At 46.7% G+C, this 18,812-nt stretch overlaps 1 protein-coding gene across 1 annotated transcript in view; it reads right to left on the bottom strand.

Moving 5' to 3' along the window:
- The window catches only part of LOC126336103 (probable G-protein coupled receptor Mth-like 1), a 467,301-nt gene that overhangs the window by 53,603 nt on the left and 394,886 nt on the right, over nucleotides 1-18,812 (bottom strand). Inside the window, exon 3 of the mRNA XM_049999586.1 lies at nucleotides 5,229-5,307. Coding sequence (XP_049855543.1) covers nucleotides 5,229-5,307 — 79 coding nt within the window. The remainder of the gene's footprint in view (nucleotides 1-5,228; nucleotides 5,308-18,812) is intronic.

Raw genomic sequence — 18,812 nt, 5'->3', positions numbered from 1 at the left:
TATGCAAATGATTAGCTTTTCAGAGCATTCACACAAGGTTAGCGCCGGTGGTGACACCTACAACGTGCTGACATGACGAAAGTTTCCAGGCGATTTCTCTGACACAAACGGCAGTTGACCGGCGGTGCCTGGTGAAACGTTCTTGTGATGCCTCGTGTAAGGAGAAGAAATGTGTACCATCACGTTTCCGACTTTGAAAAAGGTCGGATTGTAGCCTATCGCGATTGCGGTTTATCGTATGGCGACATTGCTGCTCGCGTTGGTCGAGATCCATGACTGTTAGCAGGATATGGTATCGGTGCGTTCAGGAGGGTAGTACGGAACGCCGTGCTGGATCCCAACGGCCTCGTATCACTAGCAGTCAAGATGACACCCATCTTATCCGCATGGCTGTAACGGAACCTGTAGCCACGTCTCGATCCTTGAGTCAACAGATGGGGACGTTTGCAAGACAACAACCACCTTCACGAACAGTTCGACGACGTTTGCAGCAGCATGGACTATCAGCTCGGAGACCGTGGCTGCGGTTACCTTTGATGCTGCATGACAGACAGGAGCGCCTACGATGGTATACTCAACGACGAACTACGGTGCACGAATGGCAAAACGTTATTTTTTCGGATGAATCCAGGTTCTGTTTATAGCATTATGATGGTCGCATGCGTGTTTGGCGACATCGCAGTGAACGCACGTTGGAAGCGTGTATTCGTCATCGCCATACTGGCATATCACCCGGCGTGATGGTATGGAGTGCTATTGATTACACGTCTCGGTCACCTCTTGTTCGCAGTGACGGCACTTTGAACAGTGGACGTTACATTTCAGATGTGTTTGACCCGTGGCTCTATCTTCCATTCGCTCCTTGCGAAACCGTACATTTCAGCAGGATAATGCACGTGGGGTGTGCAAAATCCGGACGTTGTCGTTGAACATGTTCGTGACAGCCCTAAACTAAACGTCTAATGCACGACAGGATTGTCGGGCCGTTCTTCTTTGTGTAACAAACAGTGAAAGGGTCAGTGTATCTGGACATGTTGGAGCAGTTTGTGTACCTTCAGATACAACACTTGCAACCCAACAACTTTTATCAACAAGATGGAGCTCCACAGCATTGGTCAACGTCTGTTCGCAACTTCCTGGATAGGAAATTTCCCAGTCGTTGGATCGGACGCGGAGGACCCATTGCCTGGCCACCACGTTCAGCTGACATTACGCCGCTTGATTTCTTCATGTGGGGATTCGTGAAGGGCCAGGTGTATGCGATCAAAGTGGACGATATTCCTACGTTGCGACATCGTATCACTAATGCGATTACAACAATAACAGAGGAAATGTTACAAAGAACTTGGCAAGAAAGTGAAGATAGATTCGATTCGATCATCTTCGTGCTACAAATGGTTCACATGTAGAGATGCATTGATGATAAATAAATTCTTTGAGATGCTCTACAATGTTGTGCATTTTTCATTGTAGTATCTAGTGAGGTTTTCTTCCTGGGTCTTTGCAATCAGGGAGGTTTGAATGGGGCACCTTGTACGTAAGCAGAGCAGACACGGACGGGGGATAACTCTCCCGAAGATATAGTCTGCAAAATGGGGAAAGCCAGTGAGATATGCGACTTCGACAAAGGCCAGATTATTATTACGCAGAGCCTGTGAACGAGTATCTCGGAAATGGCGAAACTGGTCGAATGTTCATGTGCTGCTGTCGTGAGCTTCTACAGACAGAGTAGGAGAACTGTGAAACTACCATTAGGCGCTGAATAGTTCTCCACGGAATGTGGGGTTCGGCGGCTTGTCTGCTCTGTAAAGTAGGATAGATGGTGATCTGTGTCATCGCTGCCAAAAGGATACAATGCTGGTCCGCACACAAGTGTTTCAGAGCCACACCATTCACCGTACATTGTTAAACATGGACCTCCGAAGCAGATCACCCTTACGTGTTCACATGTTAACAAACGACATCGTCAGTTACGATTGCAGCGGACATGGGACCACCGGGATTCGACCGTCGATCAATGAAAACGTGTCGGCACTTCGAGGGAATCATATTTTTGCGACACTAAGTCGATGGACGTCTCCACAAACGTCGTCATTGAGGTGAACGACGGGTCGAGACGTGCAGCACGCCACGGACACAGACAGATGGAAGCAGCTATTGGAGACATTCTCCTGCGCTTTCATGTGATCTGTGGTAGCAATCGAAGACACGCTGACAGCTGCGAACCACCTGTATCCCTTCATGACTGATGTCTTCCCCGATGATGTCATGTTTCAACAGTGAAATTATCATGTTTAAACAGTGTAATTATCCATGTTTCAAAGCCGTAACCGTGCTCAGTGGTTTGAGGAGCATTGTAAACTCACACTGGTATTTCGGTGAACTAAGTTCTCCTGATGTAAATGCTATGGAACCCTCTGGGTCGCGTACGCAAATCATCGGCCCGTTATTTACGCGAATTGCATGACCTGCGCGTAGATATTTAATTCCACGTAGCTTCACACACCTACCGACGAGCTGTAGGATCCCTGATACGCAGAATAAGTGATGTACACTCCTGGAAATGGAAAAAAGAACACATTGACACCGGTGTGTCAGACCCACCATACTTGCTCCGGACACTGCGAGAGGGCTGTACAAGCAATGATCACACGCACGGCACAGCGGACACACCAGGAACCGCGGTGTTGGCCGTCGAATGGCGCTAGCTGCGCAGCATTTGTGCACCGCCGCCGTCAGTGTCAGCCAGTTTGCCGTGGCATACGGAGCTCCATCGCAGTCTTTAACACTGGTAGCATGCCGCGACAGCGTGGACGTGAACCGTATGTGCAGTTGACGGACTTTGAGCGAGGGCGTATAGTGGGCATGCGGGAGGCCGGGTGGACGTACCGCCGAATTGCTCAACACGTGGGGCGTGAGGTCTCCACAGTACATCGATGTTGTCGCCAGTGGTTGGCGGAAGGTGCACGTGCCCGTCGACCTGGGACCGGACCGCAGCGACGCACGGATGCACGCCAAGACCGTAGGATCCTACGCAGTGCAGTAGGGGACCGCACCGCCACTTCCCAGCAAATTAGGGACACTGTTGCTCCTGGGATATCGGCGAGGACCATTCGCAACCATCTCCAAGAAGCAGGGCTACGGTCCCGCACACCGTTAGGCCGTCTTCCGCTCACGCCCCAACATCGTGCAGCCCGCCTCCAGTGGTGTCGCGACAGGCGTGAATGGAGGGAGGAATGGAGACGTGTCGTCTTCAGCGATGAGAGTCGCTTCTGCCTTGGTGCCAATGATGGTCGTATGCGTGTTTGGCGCCGTGCAGGTGAGCGCCACAATCAGGACTGCATACGACCGAGGCACACAGGGCCAACACCCGGCATCATGGTGTGGGGAGCGATCTCCTACACTGGCCGTACACCTTTGGTGATCGTCGAGGGGACAATGAATAGTGCACGGTACATCCAAACCGTCATCGAACCCATCGTTCTACCATTCCTACACCGGCAAGGGAACTTGCTGTTCCAACAGGACAATGCACGTCCGCATGTATCCCGTGCCACCCAACGTGCTCTAGAAGGTGTAAGTCAACTACCCTGGCCAGCAAGATCTCCGGATCTGTCCCCCATTGAGCATGTTTGGGACTGGATGAAGCGTCGTCTCACGCGGTCTGCATGTCCAGCACGAACGCTGGTCCACCTGAGGCGCCAGGTGGAAATGGCATGGCAAGCCGTTCCACAGGACTACATCCAGCATCTCTATGATCGTCTCCATGGGAGAATAGCAGCCTGCATTGCTGCGAAAGGTGGATATACACTGTACTAGTGCCGACATTGTGCATGCTCTGTTGCCTGTGTCTATGTGCCTGTGGTTCTGTCAGTGTGATCATGTGATGTATCTGACCCCAGGAATGTGTCAATAAAGTTTCCCCTACCTGGGACAATGAATTCACGGTGTTCTTATTTCAATTTCCAGGAGTGTATTTCGTTCCAAAGACGGACAGTGAAGCTACCAAGCAGGTGGTCGTAACGATTTGGCTCAGGAGTGTAAACTGACTTCCAGTGGAAATTCACTGGTGTGCTGAGACAGGTGGCGAGGTCCTCCTGTACGTCGTTGCGCATTGCAGTGAACATTCGCTACTGTCTGTCGCAGGGGCATGCGTTGTCGACATTTCTGTGGCACTCTGGACGATACCATAACCACAACCAGGAGAGATTGCCACTTGTCTGGCTATAAAATATCATATTTCAAAACTTTCTTCTTCCCTTCAGATATTAAGTGCTGCCCTCAACATCTTACTCGTTAAAAGGGAAAGGTGTTTTGCAATTTTCCTGTTTTTGACCCTCTACTGCTACGTTCACGTAGAATGACATTAATTCAGAACTGTCTGACAAATATTTGTTGAAATAATACTGCTTGAGACATTAGACAACTCCCAGAGGGATCTACTGAGCATCGAATGGGAATGCAGCAGTGTAGGACAATAGATGGGGACAGGTTTCGTTTCTGTACCAACTGCTGATTGGTATGTTTGTTGTCACTGTTAATGATGAGAGCACCGCGTTAATTGTAGAAACCTTAGCCGTATTACATCATATCGCAATCTAGCTACGTGACTGCATCTAAAGTCCATTTTTGAGAGAGAAGGGTACAAACTGCAGACAAAGTTTCGCAGGGAACAGCGTTAAACCAATTGATCTAGAATCTCAGTAACAACGTGTGTCCTTGACAAAACTGCAACCATAAACAGGATGCTCTAGTAGCGTAATTTATGAATTTGGATTAGCACAGAAGTGACTTCTGGTAATTCTACAAGATTTTACTTTTGTTCCTTACTGGGATTTGCTATCCTGACAAAGTCTGTGATTTGCTTCGGAATAGACACAAAGACGTTACTGAGTTGAAGTTCATACTTTTCAATGCAGACACAGAATTACTCGTGAAGATGTCTACGAAACATGCACATGCTGAATGCACCACTCCCTGTATAGTGACATGTGAAACGTGTTCATTATGTGTCCTTATAACTGCCATCAAAACATCTGTCCATATCTCGATTCAGCTGCTTGAGAGTTGATTCGTTGTGTTTATCGTAGACTAGACAAAAAAAAAGAATTTTAAATTTATGCACGGAAATTTTCGTCTGTGTACTTCCATATTTTCCTTGGTACTGGAAAATGAAGATAAACATATCGTTAGCTCAGTTACAGAAATATAAACACAATGAGACTCACCTGAACGTCCACCATATGTTTATACACATCGTGTTCAGCCAGAAGAACGCTGCCAGGAAGAAGAAGTGCATCGCGATCGCTGCAAACAGAACAGAAAAAAAAATCAGCTTAAAATAATCTTCCACCTTTCGTGGTAGGCGGTAGTGGTTTTAAAAATATTTTCATTAGGTTTTCATAAAATTTTGACATGAAATATTTGGTAAACAATTATAAAATTTATGAAGCACACCTACAGCAAGTTAAAGTAAATTGGAACGATCACATAGATAATATTGTGGGTAGAGCAAACCAAAGACTGCGGTTCATTGACAGAACACTTAGAAGGTGCAACAGGTCTACTAAAGAGACTGCTTACACCACGCTTGTCCGCCCTATTCTGGACTATTTCTGTGCGGTGTGGGATCCGCATCAGGTGGGACTGACGGATGCCATCGATAAAGTTCAAAGATGGGCGGCTTGTTTTGTACTATCGCGAAATAGGGGAGATAGTGCCACAGACATGATACATGAAGTGGAGTAGCAATCATTAAAACAAAGGCGTTTTTCGTCGCGACGGGACCTTCTCATGAAATTTCAGTCACCAGTTTTCTCCTGCGATTGCGAAAACATTCTGTTGGCACCCACCTACATAGGGAGAAATGATCATCACGATAAAATAAGAGAAATCAGGGCTCGCACAGAAAAATTTAAGTGCTCGTTTTTCCGCGTGCCGTTCGAGAGTGGAACGGTAGAGAGACAGCTTGAAGGTGGTTCAATGAATCCTCTGCCAGGCACTTTACTGTGACTAGCAGAGTAATCACGTAGACGTGAGAAGTAATAATATAGTATAGTTACTTCCATGTCGGGGTCTAACGCGCTGCTTCCCGAGCGGGAAGGTGTGCTGGTCCCCGGTACGAATGCGCCCGGCGAATTAGTGCCGAGGTCCGGTGTTCCGGCCAGCCTGTGGATGGTTTTTAACTCTTAAGTGCATGACTTTTTATTTCAAGCTGTAAAAATTACCACGTTTAGTTTATGCTGCCTACATCACGAAAAAAATTTTAATTAAATTAACAAAGCATTATTGTTGACAATCGCTACAAAGACAAAAACAGACCTCATTTCAAACCTGTCGTAAAGACACTCGAATAACAGTCCACAGCATAACTACTTACGTTTTCAAAATAAAAAAGTAGTTTTCAAACCCACAAATCAGTGCACAAACACCAAAAAAGCAGCCCTACTTTCCGCCAAAACACACGCGCGTCAGTACATCCACACAGGTGATCGTCGAACTGGTTCAGTACATCCTGCCATTTACGATCGCTATGAACTATTAGCAGCTGCAGTAGAGTGGATACACTTAACTAATATACCGAGCGAGGTGGCGCAGTGGTTAGCACACTGGACTCGCATTCAGGAGGACGACAGTTCAATCCTGTGTCCTGCCTTGCTGATTTAAGTTTTCCGCGATTTCCCTAAATCGTTCCAGGCAAATGCCGGGATGGTTCCTTTGAAAGGGGACAGCCGATTTCCTTCCCCTCCTTCCCTAATCCGATGAGACCGACGACCTCGCTGTTTGGTCTCTTCCTCCAAACAACCAAACTTAACTACATAATGAATTTGTTAGAAAATGTTGCTCAGTATAGGATACATCTAAGAAATGAAGTCTGTAGCTGATCAACTACACTATACAATTAAGAGTTAAGTCGGTTTTCCATCTACCTCGGCGAATGCGGGCTGGTTCTCCTAATTCTGCCCCAGTTACACTGGGTCGGCGATTGCTGCACAAACATTGTTTCCACATACCATAATTACTCTACCACACAGACATTTGGGGTTACACTCGTCTGGTATGAGACATTCTGGGGGGGGGGAGGGGGGAAGGGGAGAAGGCGGGAAGGCGGGAATGGGGGGAGGAGCGAAGGCATTGAGGGGGAATGCGGGAAGGGGAGGGGGAAGGCGGGTGGGTTGAGGGGGAAGGCAGAAAGGGGGGAAGGTGGGAAGGGGGAGGGGGGAAGTAGGGAAGGGGGAGGGGGAAGGCGGGAAGGGAGGGGGGAAGGCAGGAAGGGGGGGAAGGCGGGAAGGGGGAGGCGGAAGGCAGGAAGGGGGAGGGGGAAGGCAGGAAGGGGGAGGTTGAAGGGGGAAGAGGGTAGGGGGAGGGAGGGAAGTGGGAAAGGGGGGAAGTGGGGCACCACTGGGGGGCCGGACCGCACAATATCCGTGGGTTCAGTGTGGGACAGCGGTGGGGTGGGTGGACTGCTGTGGCCTGTTGTGGGGTTGTGAACCACTGAGGGCTACGGCGGGACGAAGCCTCTCTGTAGTTTCTAGGTCCCCATTTTAATACAATACAATACAGTACTTCCCTACTTTATACACCATCAGCACTGCAGAACAGGAGAGCAATTAGAAAACTTACTACTAACAGAGATAAAAAAAAAGTGGGCGGCTAGGAAAAAAGGTTGGCTGCTGTCACAATCCACATAAATGGTGAAGACCAAATTATCTCGGAGACATAGCACTGACATGGTTATACTACGGTTGTCCCCAAATTGTTCCTCTGCTGTACGCAGTACACAATGGTGTAAATGTGATCGCATCCCTCCGCATTTAGTGTTTTCTTAAACGCAATAAATGAAATTAAATATACGGCGAGACCAGTATCGTGAACGCCAAGCTTGTGGGACAGCATGATTAAGGAGTCCGTCGAAATAAAGATGTCAGAAAATCTAATAAACAGAGATGGACGTTTCAATTTAAACATGGCTTGAGGACTGGCAGTCAGTTTATTAAGATCTCGACGACCATTTCATCTACCAGAGCTAGAAAACGTTGATAGAATGTGCGTTTCACTTAACACCATAGCTAGCTCGTTAAAAAACAAACAAAAAAGTGAAGGACCTAGGGGAATGGAACTCAGTTTTAAACAGCGGCGAGAGACGCACAATAGCTCACAGTCTGACTGGAGTCCTGCGACACATAACAGCAAAATTCGAAGCACCTTAAAACGGTGGCTGAGTCTGTCGTCGAAATTTTGTGTGTAAAATGGAGCCGGCCCGAGTGACCGAGTGGTTCTAGGCGCTACCGTCGCACGTTCGAATACTGCCTCGGGCATGGATGTGTGTGGTGTCCTTAGGTTAGTTAGGTTAGGTAGTTCCAAGTTCTAGGGGACTGATGACCTCAGAAGTTAAGTCCCATAGTGCTCAGAGCCATTTGAACCATTTTATATAAAATGGAAACAACTTGACTAAGCACCTGGAAGCTCAATATTTTACGAGGGTTGGATCTTAAGTAGTGGCAACTATTTATTGACAACAGATACAAAAGAGTTACATGTTTGCATCTGTTACTGTCCTCCAAAGTTGTCACCAGCGTTGTGTAGAACCCGTTTCCAGCGTTATGGAAGGCGTAGTATACCGCTAGCACAGTCTGTTCTGCTTGCACAAAGAAAAGGCAATCTAGCGATCTATTGTTACAATCCTTTAAAATAAATGGGATTGGCAGAAGAGAGGGACGAGAATTCACATAAGGTACCGCTTATTTGCTGCGAAACTTTAGGATGATAAGAGCAAAATATTACGACGATCGACAGACGAGATTCACAGTTCTGTAACATCAAGAAGCACTTTGTACCAAATTTTCTGGCAGGGAGCACTTGAAAATATTGGTGGTACGAACAGTAAAATTTCTAGAGTCGTACCCATTACTCCATTTTTAGTTGCAACGGTTTTCGATGCAAATAAACGAAGAATATGGCGACTTCACATATCACAGCAAAATATGTTGGTTAAGTCATGGGGGATGACTGCAACGATTTTTCGATTTGAATCTAGCTATTGTTGAATTTACGAAGGAAGAAGTTCAGGAACGAAATTCAGAACATCCGGATTGGACTGCAAACTTAGCATTTCAAGTGCACTTTACTCTACACTGACCACAGTAAGCCATTGCAAGGTAACTTCTTTCTGATTTGATGGAGATGCATTTAAAAAAAATCGCGTTGTAGGAGGACCACTTCTGGAAAGACAATCCAGTTCCCTGAGCTCACTCGCGTTAAAGTAAGCGCGAGGTTTGAAGAATTCATTCTGGCCGTGCAAGAATCACGACGATGGTTGACTGCTTCAGTTGAAAGTGCCCCTGTGGATATGCAGATGCAACTGATTAATGTGTAATGTTATTCCAGTTTCAATTACAAATCTTTTTAGGTTAAAACTGTCCAGAACTTCTTCGTTGCTTTTCTCAGGTAGATTTTCGAAGTATCCATAACGAGGTTGCAAAAGCTCGACTTGTTTGTGTGAAAGACCTTTTTCGATTTCAAACTAAGTAAGTCACGATTACGTGACAGCTTGAGTACGAAAGTCTGTGAAATTGTTCGCGTCTGTCCGTACGCCGTCAGTTTGTAGTAGATAAAAATTACATTATGTCTTGAGAGCGCCAAAAACAATGCCGAAAACCTATTCTGTTTGTGATCTACATGTTGAGAAATGTGAAATATTAAACAAAGTCATATGCAGTACGACTTTACTGCCATGTACTCGTAAATGCGGCGCGTTCACTGTTTTCCAGTCTTGTCTCTCCTCGCACTAACACAGCTCGGCGTGGAGGTGGGGCAAATGTGAATGTTGGCCTCCCGAACTATACTAGAAGTTGGTATGTCAGTTCTAAAATAACAACAATGTACCCACATGTTACTGTACCGGTTACAAGTTCTCGCATTCATCACCACTTTACAAAATGGTTCAAATGGCTCTGAGCACTATGGGACTCAACTGCTGTGGTCATGAGTCCCCTAGAACTTAGAAGTACTTAAAACTAACTAAGCTTATGACATCACACACATCCATGCCCGAGGCAGGATTCGAACCTGCGACCGTAGCAATCGCACGGTTCCGGACTGCGCGCCTAGAACCGCGAGACCACCGCGGCCGGCTACCAGTTTACAACTGACATATCCCATCGTAAACATTCTTAGTGATACATAAGTACACCAGACGGCTCAGAGGTAGTACGAATCGATGTTATCATTTCACATTAAATTAATTGGATCGACAATTCCAAATAATTACATATGACCAAATTATCATCATAACATACACGCCAAGTCAGTGTTCTACAGGTTTAAAAAATTGTCTGTAAATCACGTGCTTTATTCATAAAACATAATTTACGTAAACCTTTTTACGTCACTTTGCAAATTCTTTTGCAAAAATTTTTGTAAACCTTTTGTACAAATTCTAAGATTACTTCAACAAATATTTTTCATAAAAAATCGCAAACAATATGACAACCTATAACCACTTAAAAGCTCTCTATGTACATCTAAATATATTATATGTAGGTTGATTTTAACACATCCAGGAGTAGCTCCATATCTGCAGGCGCAGATATATCATCGGAATACATTCAAAGTATAGATAAAAACAACGGAGTGTTTCTCTTGTCAGTTAGCATATTTACATGACCCTCATGAATAAGCTCGCGGATAAACTTATGTAAATATAGTACCTGATAACAGAAACACGAACATTATACAGTTCCACTGTTCGTATATATACTTTGGAGGTATTCTTGATGACATCCACTGAAGAACCAAAGAAATCGTGTAGGGCCGGTGCGAGCACACAGAAGTGCCGCAACACGACGCGGCATGGACTCGAATAATGTCTGAAGTAGTGCTGGAGGGAAATGACACAATGAATCCAAGGGGGCTGTCCATAAATCCGTAAGAGAACGAGGGGATGGAGATCTCTTCTGAACAGCACGTTGCAAGGCATCCCAGATATGCTCAATAATGTTCATGTCTGGGGATTTTGGTGGCCAGTGGCAGTGTTTAAAACTCAGAAGAGTGTTCCTGGAACCAATCTGTAGCAATTCTGGATGTGTGAGGTGTCGTATTGTCCTGCTGGATTTGCCTGAGTCCGTCGGAATGCACAATGGATATGAATGGATGCAGGTGATCAAACAGAATGCTTGTGCACGTGTCTAGTGTCAGAGTCGTATCTAGGCGTATCAAGAGCCCCAAATCGCTCCAACTGCACTCGCCCCACACCATTACAGAGCCTCCACAGCTAGAACACTCCCCTGCTGGCTTGCAGCGTCTACGGATTCATGAGATTGTATCCATACCCGTACACGTCCACCCGCTTGATACAATCTGAAACGAGACTCGTCCGACCAGGCAGCGTATTTCCAGTCATCAACAGGAGAATGCTGGTGTTGACGGACGCAGGCGAGGAGTCATCAAGGGTACACGAGTGGGTCTTCGGCTCCGAAAGCCCATATCGATGAAGTTTCGCTGAATGGTTCGCACGCTAACACATGTTGAAGGGTTGCACTTCTGTCACGTTGAACAATTCTCTTCAATCGTCATCGTTGCTGTTTTTGCAGGATCTTTCACCGGCCGCACCGATGTCGGAGATTTGATGTTTTACCGGATTCCTGATATTCACGGAACACTCGTGAAATGGTCGTACGGGAACATCCGCACTTATCGCTACTTCGGATATGCTGTATCCCACCGCCCGTGCGCCGACTAACAACACGTTCAAACACACTTAAATCTTATCCTCCTGGCACTGTAGTAGCATTAACTGATCTACTAACTGCGTCAGACGCTTGTCGTCTTATACAGGCGTTGCCGTCCGCAGCGCCGTAACCTGTCTGTTTATATGTCTCTGTATTTGGAGATTCTCTAGCTGTATCTTACTACATCTGTGAGGTACGCGTTGGATGCACAGGCTTAAGCTGTAGAACTACACCTAACTACGCCTTCTCTGCCTCGATGTCCCGTCCGCAAAGAAGGCCCCCACCATCCTCCCTTACCGCGCTGTCTGCGCGGCTAGGCGTCCTAGTAATACTGCACGTACTCCAATTACGAAATTTTATTACTGTATGACACACAGTTTGGGAGACGTTTTACGCTTGTGAATTCTTTAAAGAATCTGTGGTGGGTGTGGAACGAACGCAGGACAAGGTGTAGATGGGGCCTAATCAGTTACCGTTGGTTGCATAATAAACACATACACTTCATTTCAGGAAATAATTTTTAAAACAAGCATGTTAAAAAAAATGACTGTAACACAAGCTACACTGACGGCTGAAGGCCTTATTAAGAATAATTCAAATTATTTGTCAGCTCAAGGCCACAATCAATAGGAATAATTTAAACAAAATGTTGCTATTAAACAATTGACACAACCAGGACAAATAAAAAAGGAGTGATCCACAGACAGTGCTCCAAGGATCGCCCTGAGAAGAGTCCCTACAGCCGCGTAAGTGGTGAGACAGGCAGCCAAAGAGTTATGCTCACCTAACAGGATGTCCACTCAAACTAGGGATAGTTTAAACGCCGATCAATCCTCTTACCAAATCCACCTAACGTATGATAACCAGCACAAAGATGGAATAATTCAAGTGAGGGCGAAGTGACAGACAGCACTGCGTCTTCAGAATCCGGTGTTTACAACATCAAAAGGCAGAAGGAGCCACTACAACCAAGGTAGACAAAAGAAACCGCAATCCACACCGCACTCAAGGAGGCTGTCAAACAACACGTCATGCCGGACAGAATCGCAAGACGAGGAAAAGTACACTGCTAAGTACTAAAATACTGCTGGTTGCAGTTCACCAAATAATAAAAATTCAAAAACTAATAACAGGCAGTAGAAGAAGGCTAACAGATTCCGCCAACTCGGCACGCTCCACTTGCTGCTGTTCCTCTCACGGCCACCCTAAAGCAGCTACGCAGGAACAAACGGCGTGATCACCAAAATAGTGGAGGTTTCACTACTGGATTAATGTTCACCTAACTCGACGTGCTGAGTCCGGTGGAGAACGAGGCTGTGGCCCTCGCAACTACAGCCCCTCGATCCGGCAATGCCTGCGTGCCGCCATGGGCATGGGTCCCAGCAAGCCCTGGTGCTACCGGACCTCTCTGCTACTCCGTCCCAACCCAACTCCCGACAACCCCGACCCGGAAAACACTTCAATCCTCCCAAAGATAGTACGGGTACCAGATATCGAGCCGGCCGGACTGACCGAGGGGCTCTAGGCGCTATAGTCTGGAACCGCGCGACCGCTACGGTCGTAGGTTCGAATCCTGCCTCGGACATGGATGTATGTGATGTCCTTAGGTTAGTTAGGTTTAATTAGTTCTACGTTCTAAGGGACTGATGACCTCAGAAGTTAAGTCCCATAGATATCGATAAACGCTGCTGCTGCCACTCGCGGACAGACAACGCTAACAAACGTAGTTGCGCCAGTAAACAGAAGAAGAAAACAAGACGCCACTATCCATATTACATGATGCCAACCTACCAACGGCACCAACGCGAGCCGCACACGGCTCAGGGTGTTTACTGGTAAGTACTGCTCCGACACCTCGTCGCCAGCGGCGTGGTAACGCTGCGTTACAGCTGCAGCCACCACCGTTGTCACCATGGAAAGCTGGCGAGGTTGGGTCGCGCCCACGGCAGTTGGGTAATGCCACCCTGCACTGTCCGACATTGGGCCAGACGCCGCCGCCACATTTATTTTCAGAGGCCGTGGCCGAGACCGCGCCTGCCTACGGATGCGATAAATATTAACGGCGCCACAACACACTCACACACCTCTTCCCTATCTTTCTTTTTGGCTCCTCGCCGCTGTGAGTCACGGTAGAAAGCCGTGAGAAGGGCAGCTCCTGGCCTAGCAAACCGGCTGAACCGCATGTCTCTCGCCGAATCACCTCTTCCGCCAAATGAAGTCAATACGTAACATTTACGGCTGCTGAAGCCAGAAGCTTTATTCCCACGTTTCACGTCTCAGCAGGGCGAAGATGCAGTAGTTATCACATGACGTCATAATGTGGAGTGAGGTACGAACAAAAGATGCTACAGTTACACCTATCGTCAGAAATTGCGCCAAAACCGCCATGTGATTGGCTTCCGTAATGAAAGAAGGACGGATTACGCTCCAGCCAGTAAGCCAAAACTCACATATTCGTTCACCAATCATTACTAAATTATCATTTAGACTTTGTTCATGATACTAGGAGAGAACCACTTAATACTGAGCTATCACTGCATCATCAAAACTTCATTTTATATTAACTTTTAGAAAACATTTCAGTACGAGGTTTGTCCGGAAAATACGTATAAAAGTTGAATAATGTCTTAATGCTACAGGTTGCAGTCACCACCAGGTGGGACTACTGCTGTAATCAATCCCATCAACGCTCAGTTCGAGTCAGAACACTCTGCGTGAAGGTGGGAGCGTGCGGCAGGTTGTTGACAGTTACCGTTTTTCACCTGCCGTCGGCATGAAGCTCTCTCTGATTGAAGAACAGCGCGTCAACATCAAGTTTCTTGCAAAGCTAGGCAAGAATGGCCGTGAGATGTTTGAGTGTTTGAAACAGGTTTACGGAGACAATTCCCTGACGGAACCAACCGTGAACAAGTGGTTAAAAAGGTTCCGGGATGGCCGAGAAGAAGTGAACGATGACCCTCGCCCAGGACGCCCGTCGACATCAAGTTCCGATGCAAATGTTGAACGAATTCTGGCAGGTGTTCTTAAAGACCGTAGATCGACAGTCAGAATGATTGCTGACGAACTGTCAATTCCCAAAACAATCGTTCACGAAATCCTGACACATAAACTTCAAATGAAGAAACTGTGTGCGAAAATCGTACCGAAGCTCTTGACGCCAGAACAGAAAGCAAAGAGGGTTGAGTGCTGTGAGGACTGGTTGAAAGCAGAGGAACGAGGGCACTTTCTCACTGGAGACGAGTCCAAAAGAAATCCGTTGGAATTCGATTACTCGATAAATAGTACAATTCTCAAGGCTGTCAATTCAACTAAGTACCTGGGTGTTAAAATTACGAACAGCTTCAGTTGGAAGGACCACATAGATAATATTGTCGGGAAGGCGAGCCAAAGGTTGCGTTTCATTGGCAGGACACTTAGAAGATGCAACAAGTCCACTAAAGAGACAGCTTACACTACACTCGTTCGTCCTCTGTTAGAATATTGCTGCGCGGTGTGGGATCCTTACCAGGTGGGATTGACGGAGGACATCGAAAGGGTGCAAAAAAGGGCAGCTCGTTTTGTATTATCGCGTTATAGGGGAGAGAGTGTGGCAGATATGATACACGAGTTGGGATGAAAGTCATTACAGCATAGACGTGTTTCGTCGCGGCGAGACCTTTTTACGAAATTTCAGTCACCAACTTTCTCTTCCGAATGCGAAAATATTTTGTTGAGCCCAACCTACATAGGTAGGAATGATCATCAAAATAAAATAAGAGAAATCAGAGCTCGAACAGAAAGGTTTAGGTGTTCGTTTTTCCCGCTCGCTGTTCGGGAGTGGAATAGTAGAGAGATAGTATGATTGTGGTTCGATGAACCCTCTGCCAAGCACTTAAATGTGAATTGCAGAGTAGTCATGTAGATGTAGATGGTTTTACGAATTCGATGTGGAGCTCAAATCTCAAAGCAAGGAATGGAAACTAGCAGGAGAACCGGGAACAAAAAAGTCGCGAAAATCAAGGTCCAGTGTGAAGACAATGTTGATTATTTTCTTTCATACTAGGGGCATTGTTCACAAGGAACTTATCCCTCCCGGCCAGAGAGTGAACTGAAATTTTTACGTTGAAGTTCTGACGCGTCTCAGAGCTCGTGTGGCCCGAGTTGGCAAAAGGGGGCAGGTGGATCCTTCATCACGACAATGCGCCCGCTCACACGTCGCTCGTTGTGCGGGAGTTTTTGGCCCGAAGCTCAATCACCGTGACAGATCACCCTCCTTATTCACCCGATTTAGCCCCGTGTGACTTCTTCATGTGCTTCGGGGGCGGCACTTGGGAGATATGGAAGCCGTCAAGGCGGAAACGACACGGCAACTGAACGACATCACAACTGAAGACTTTCAGCAATGTTATCAACAGTGGAAACGGCGTTGGCAGAAGTGTATCGCATCTCAGGGCGAGTACTTTGAAGGAGACCATATTGTAATACCTGAATAATTTTTGATTAATAAGAACGATTAGTAACTAATCGAGTGACACTTATAGGTGCTCGCATTACCACGCACTATCAGTCAAAAGTATTTTATTTTGTCTGATGCAATGCCCATAGTAAAAAACGAAATATATGCATGCCTGCCAACTTTCGAAAAACAAAAATCTGGAGAGTCAGTTTTAAAAACCGCGTCACATTTTCACTGTAATCTCGAGGCAACTGATGTGAGTCTCTCTCTTCCTATGACGTCACGAAATATATATAACGGCCGTAAAACGGCAAATGAAAACATTAGAACTACCCAAAATGTTGATTCGTAAAACAAGGGACAGTCAACCACTAACCTATAGCGGGCTCGTACGTGGTGCACTAAAAAACGTAATACAAAACTGTTAACCTACAATTTTTGGCCGTCATAACACTTCGACTTTGACTTTTAGTCATCTTATTTTCATCTTTAACTTCTTGTAACGGCGCACGATGCTACAAAGTGCTGTAATATAACTCTCTGGTTCCAGGCGGCTACCACTTTTCGAACATTTCATTCCAGTAATTTTTAAATTTTTCTCCATCACTGACTTGCGCTGCCCATATTGACTGTTGGGCGACCATCCGATTTGATTGCACGACCGTGAATGTTATTTACTGCCGCACGTGTCAATTTGCAATCGAGCATATCTATTTACGAGTCCTACAATATCCTGCTTCTTTAAACTGTTTCCTGACCTTCCTTGTAACTTCCTACACAGGTCTCTATGCACGTGACTGTCTACACAGCGATTATGGATGTGGGACCACCCTACAAACACTAACCCGATTGATAGGTGTCCTGACGTCATTGCTGGCGTGGTTGTCCGTTGATCGGAATGGCATCGCCGGCCGAGATGGCCGAGCGGTTCTAGGCGCTTCAGCCTGGAACAACGCGACCGCTACGGTCGCAGGTTCGAATCCTGCCTCGGGCATGGATGTGTGTGATATTCTTAGGTTAGTTAGATTTTAGTAGTTCTAAGTTCTAGGTGACTGATGACCTCAGCTGTTAAGTCCCTTAGTGCTCAGAGCCATTTGAACCATTTGAAATGCCATCTTCCGTTCAGAACGACATATGTTAACAGTTAGTGTGATTATATCGTGAATTAGACATAGGACGGGGAACTAACAGTTTGTTGCTTTAATTTAGGAAACCAGTGTATATGGCATTCCTATAAACTATGGAATGGAATTTATTATCCCAATGAGAGAGAGCCTTAGCCACTTACTTGGCTGCTGCATTACAGCCTCACAGCAGAAACTGCGGACTCAAGGTCTTGTGCTGCCTCTGTGCTGAGAAGACGGCATCGCCTGAAGACGCCAGGTTGTTGGACAAATTTAGAAATTCTGTGTTTCGCTTTGATGCGGCGAGACTCAACTGCACACCTTACACGTCCGGCTACTCCATTATAAATGGAGGCACTTGCGCGCAGTGTGTGGTAACACAGAAAAAAGAGTCACAAATTCACTCGTTCTGATGTCTGAGTTACGTCACGTCCAGTCGCGGTGTGTATTTACGTGTTTGCGAGGAACGCCGCATATGGCATGGTAAGAACAGTTTCACCTCTACATGTTCTCTCTCATCCTCTCACCTTCTTTTCTCAACATGAGTCTCCTTCCATCCTCCCCCCTCACCACCCTCTCTCACTCTATATTTGAGCCGCCGAGAGCCTAAGTGGTGCGACACAATTTTTCCCAATTCTCGGAAATGAAGGATTTTGCGTTCGCTTAATGTAAATTCGTGCTTTACAATAATTCGTGATGCAATGATAATTAATTGAAACCGTCAGCTGCCGTCAGGTGTTATTGATATACCTCGATGGGGACAGCTGAAAAGGTGTGTCCCAACCGGGACTCGAACCCGGCATCCGCTGCTTACATGGCAGACGCTGTATTTATCTGAGCCACCGAGGGCACAGATGAATAGCGCGACTGCAGGGACTTATCCCTTGCACGCTTCCCGTGAGACCCACTTCCCAAATGACCACAATTCTACACATATACTGTAGCTAATAGATACACTCCTGGAAATTGAAATAAGAACACCGTGAATTCATTGTCCCAGGAAGGGGAAACTTTATTGACACATTCCTGGGGTCAGATACATCAGATCTTGCTGGCCAGGGTAGTTGACTTACACCTTCTAGAGCACGTTGGGTGGCACGGGATACATGCGGACGTGCATTGTCCTGTTGGAACAGCAAGTTCCCTTGCCGGTGTAGGAATGGTAGAACGATGGGTTCGATGAGGGTTTGGATGTACTGTTCACTATTCAGTGTCCCCTCGACGATCACCAGACGTGTACGGCCAGTGTAGGAGATCGCTCCCCACACCATGATGCCGGGTGTTGGCCCTGTGTGCCTCGGTCGTATGCAGTCCTGATTGTGGCGCTCACCTGCACGGAGCCAAACACGCATAAGGCAGAAGCGACTCTCATCGCTGAAGACGACACGTCTCCATTCGTCCCTCCATTCACGCCTGTCGCGACACCACTGGAGGCGGGCTGCACGATGTTGGGGCGTGAGCGGAAGACGGCCTAACGGTGTGCGGGACCGTAGCTCAGCTTCATGGAGACGGTTGCGAATGGTC

The sequence above is a fragment of the Schistocerca gregaria genome, chromosome 1 (assembly GCF_023897955.1).
Source record: "Schistocerca gregaria isolate iqSchGreg1 chromosome 1, iqSchGreg1.2, whole genome shotgun sequence".
In the NCBI taxonomy this organism is placed as follows: domain Eukaryota; kingdom Metazoa; phylum Arthropoda; class Insecta; order Orthoptera; family Acrididae; genus Schistocerca; species Schistocerca gregaria.
This window is presented reverse-complemented; position numbering and strand designations above follow the sequence as displayed.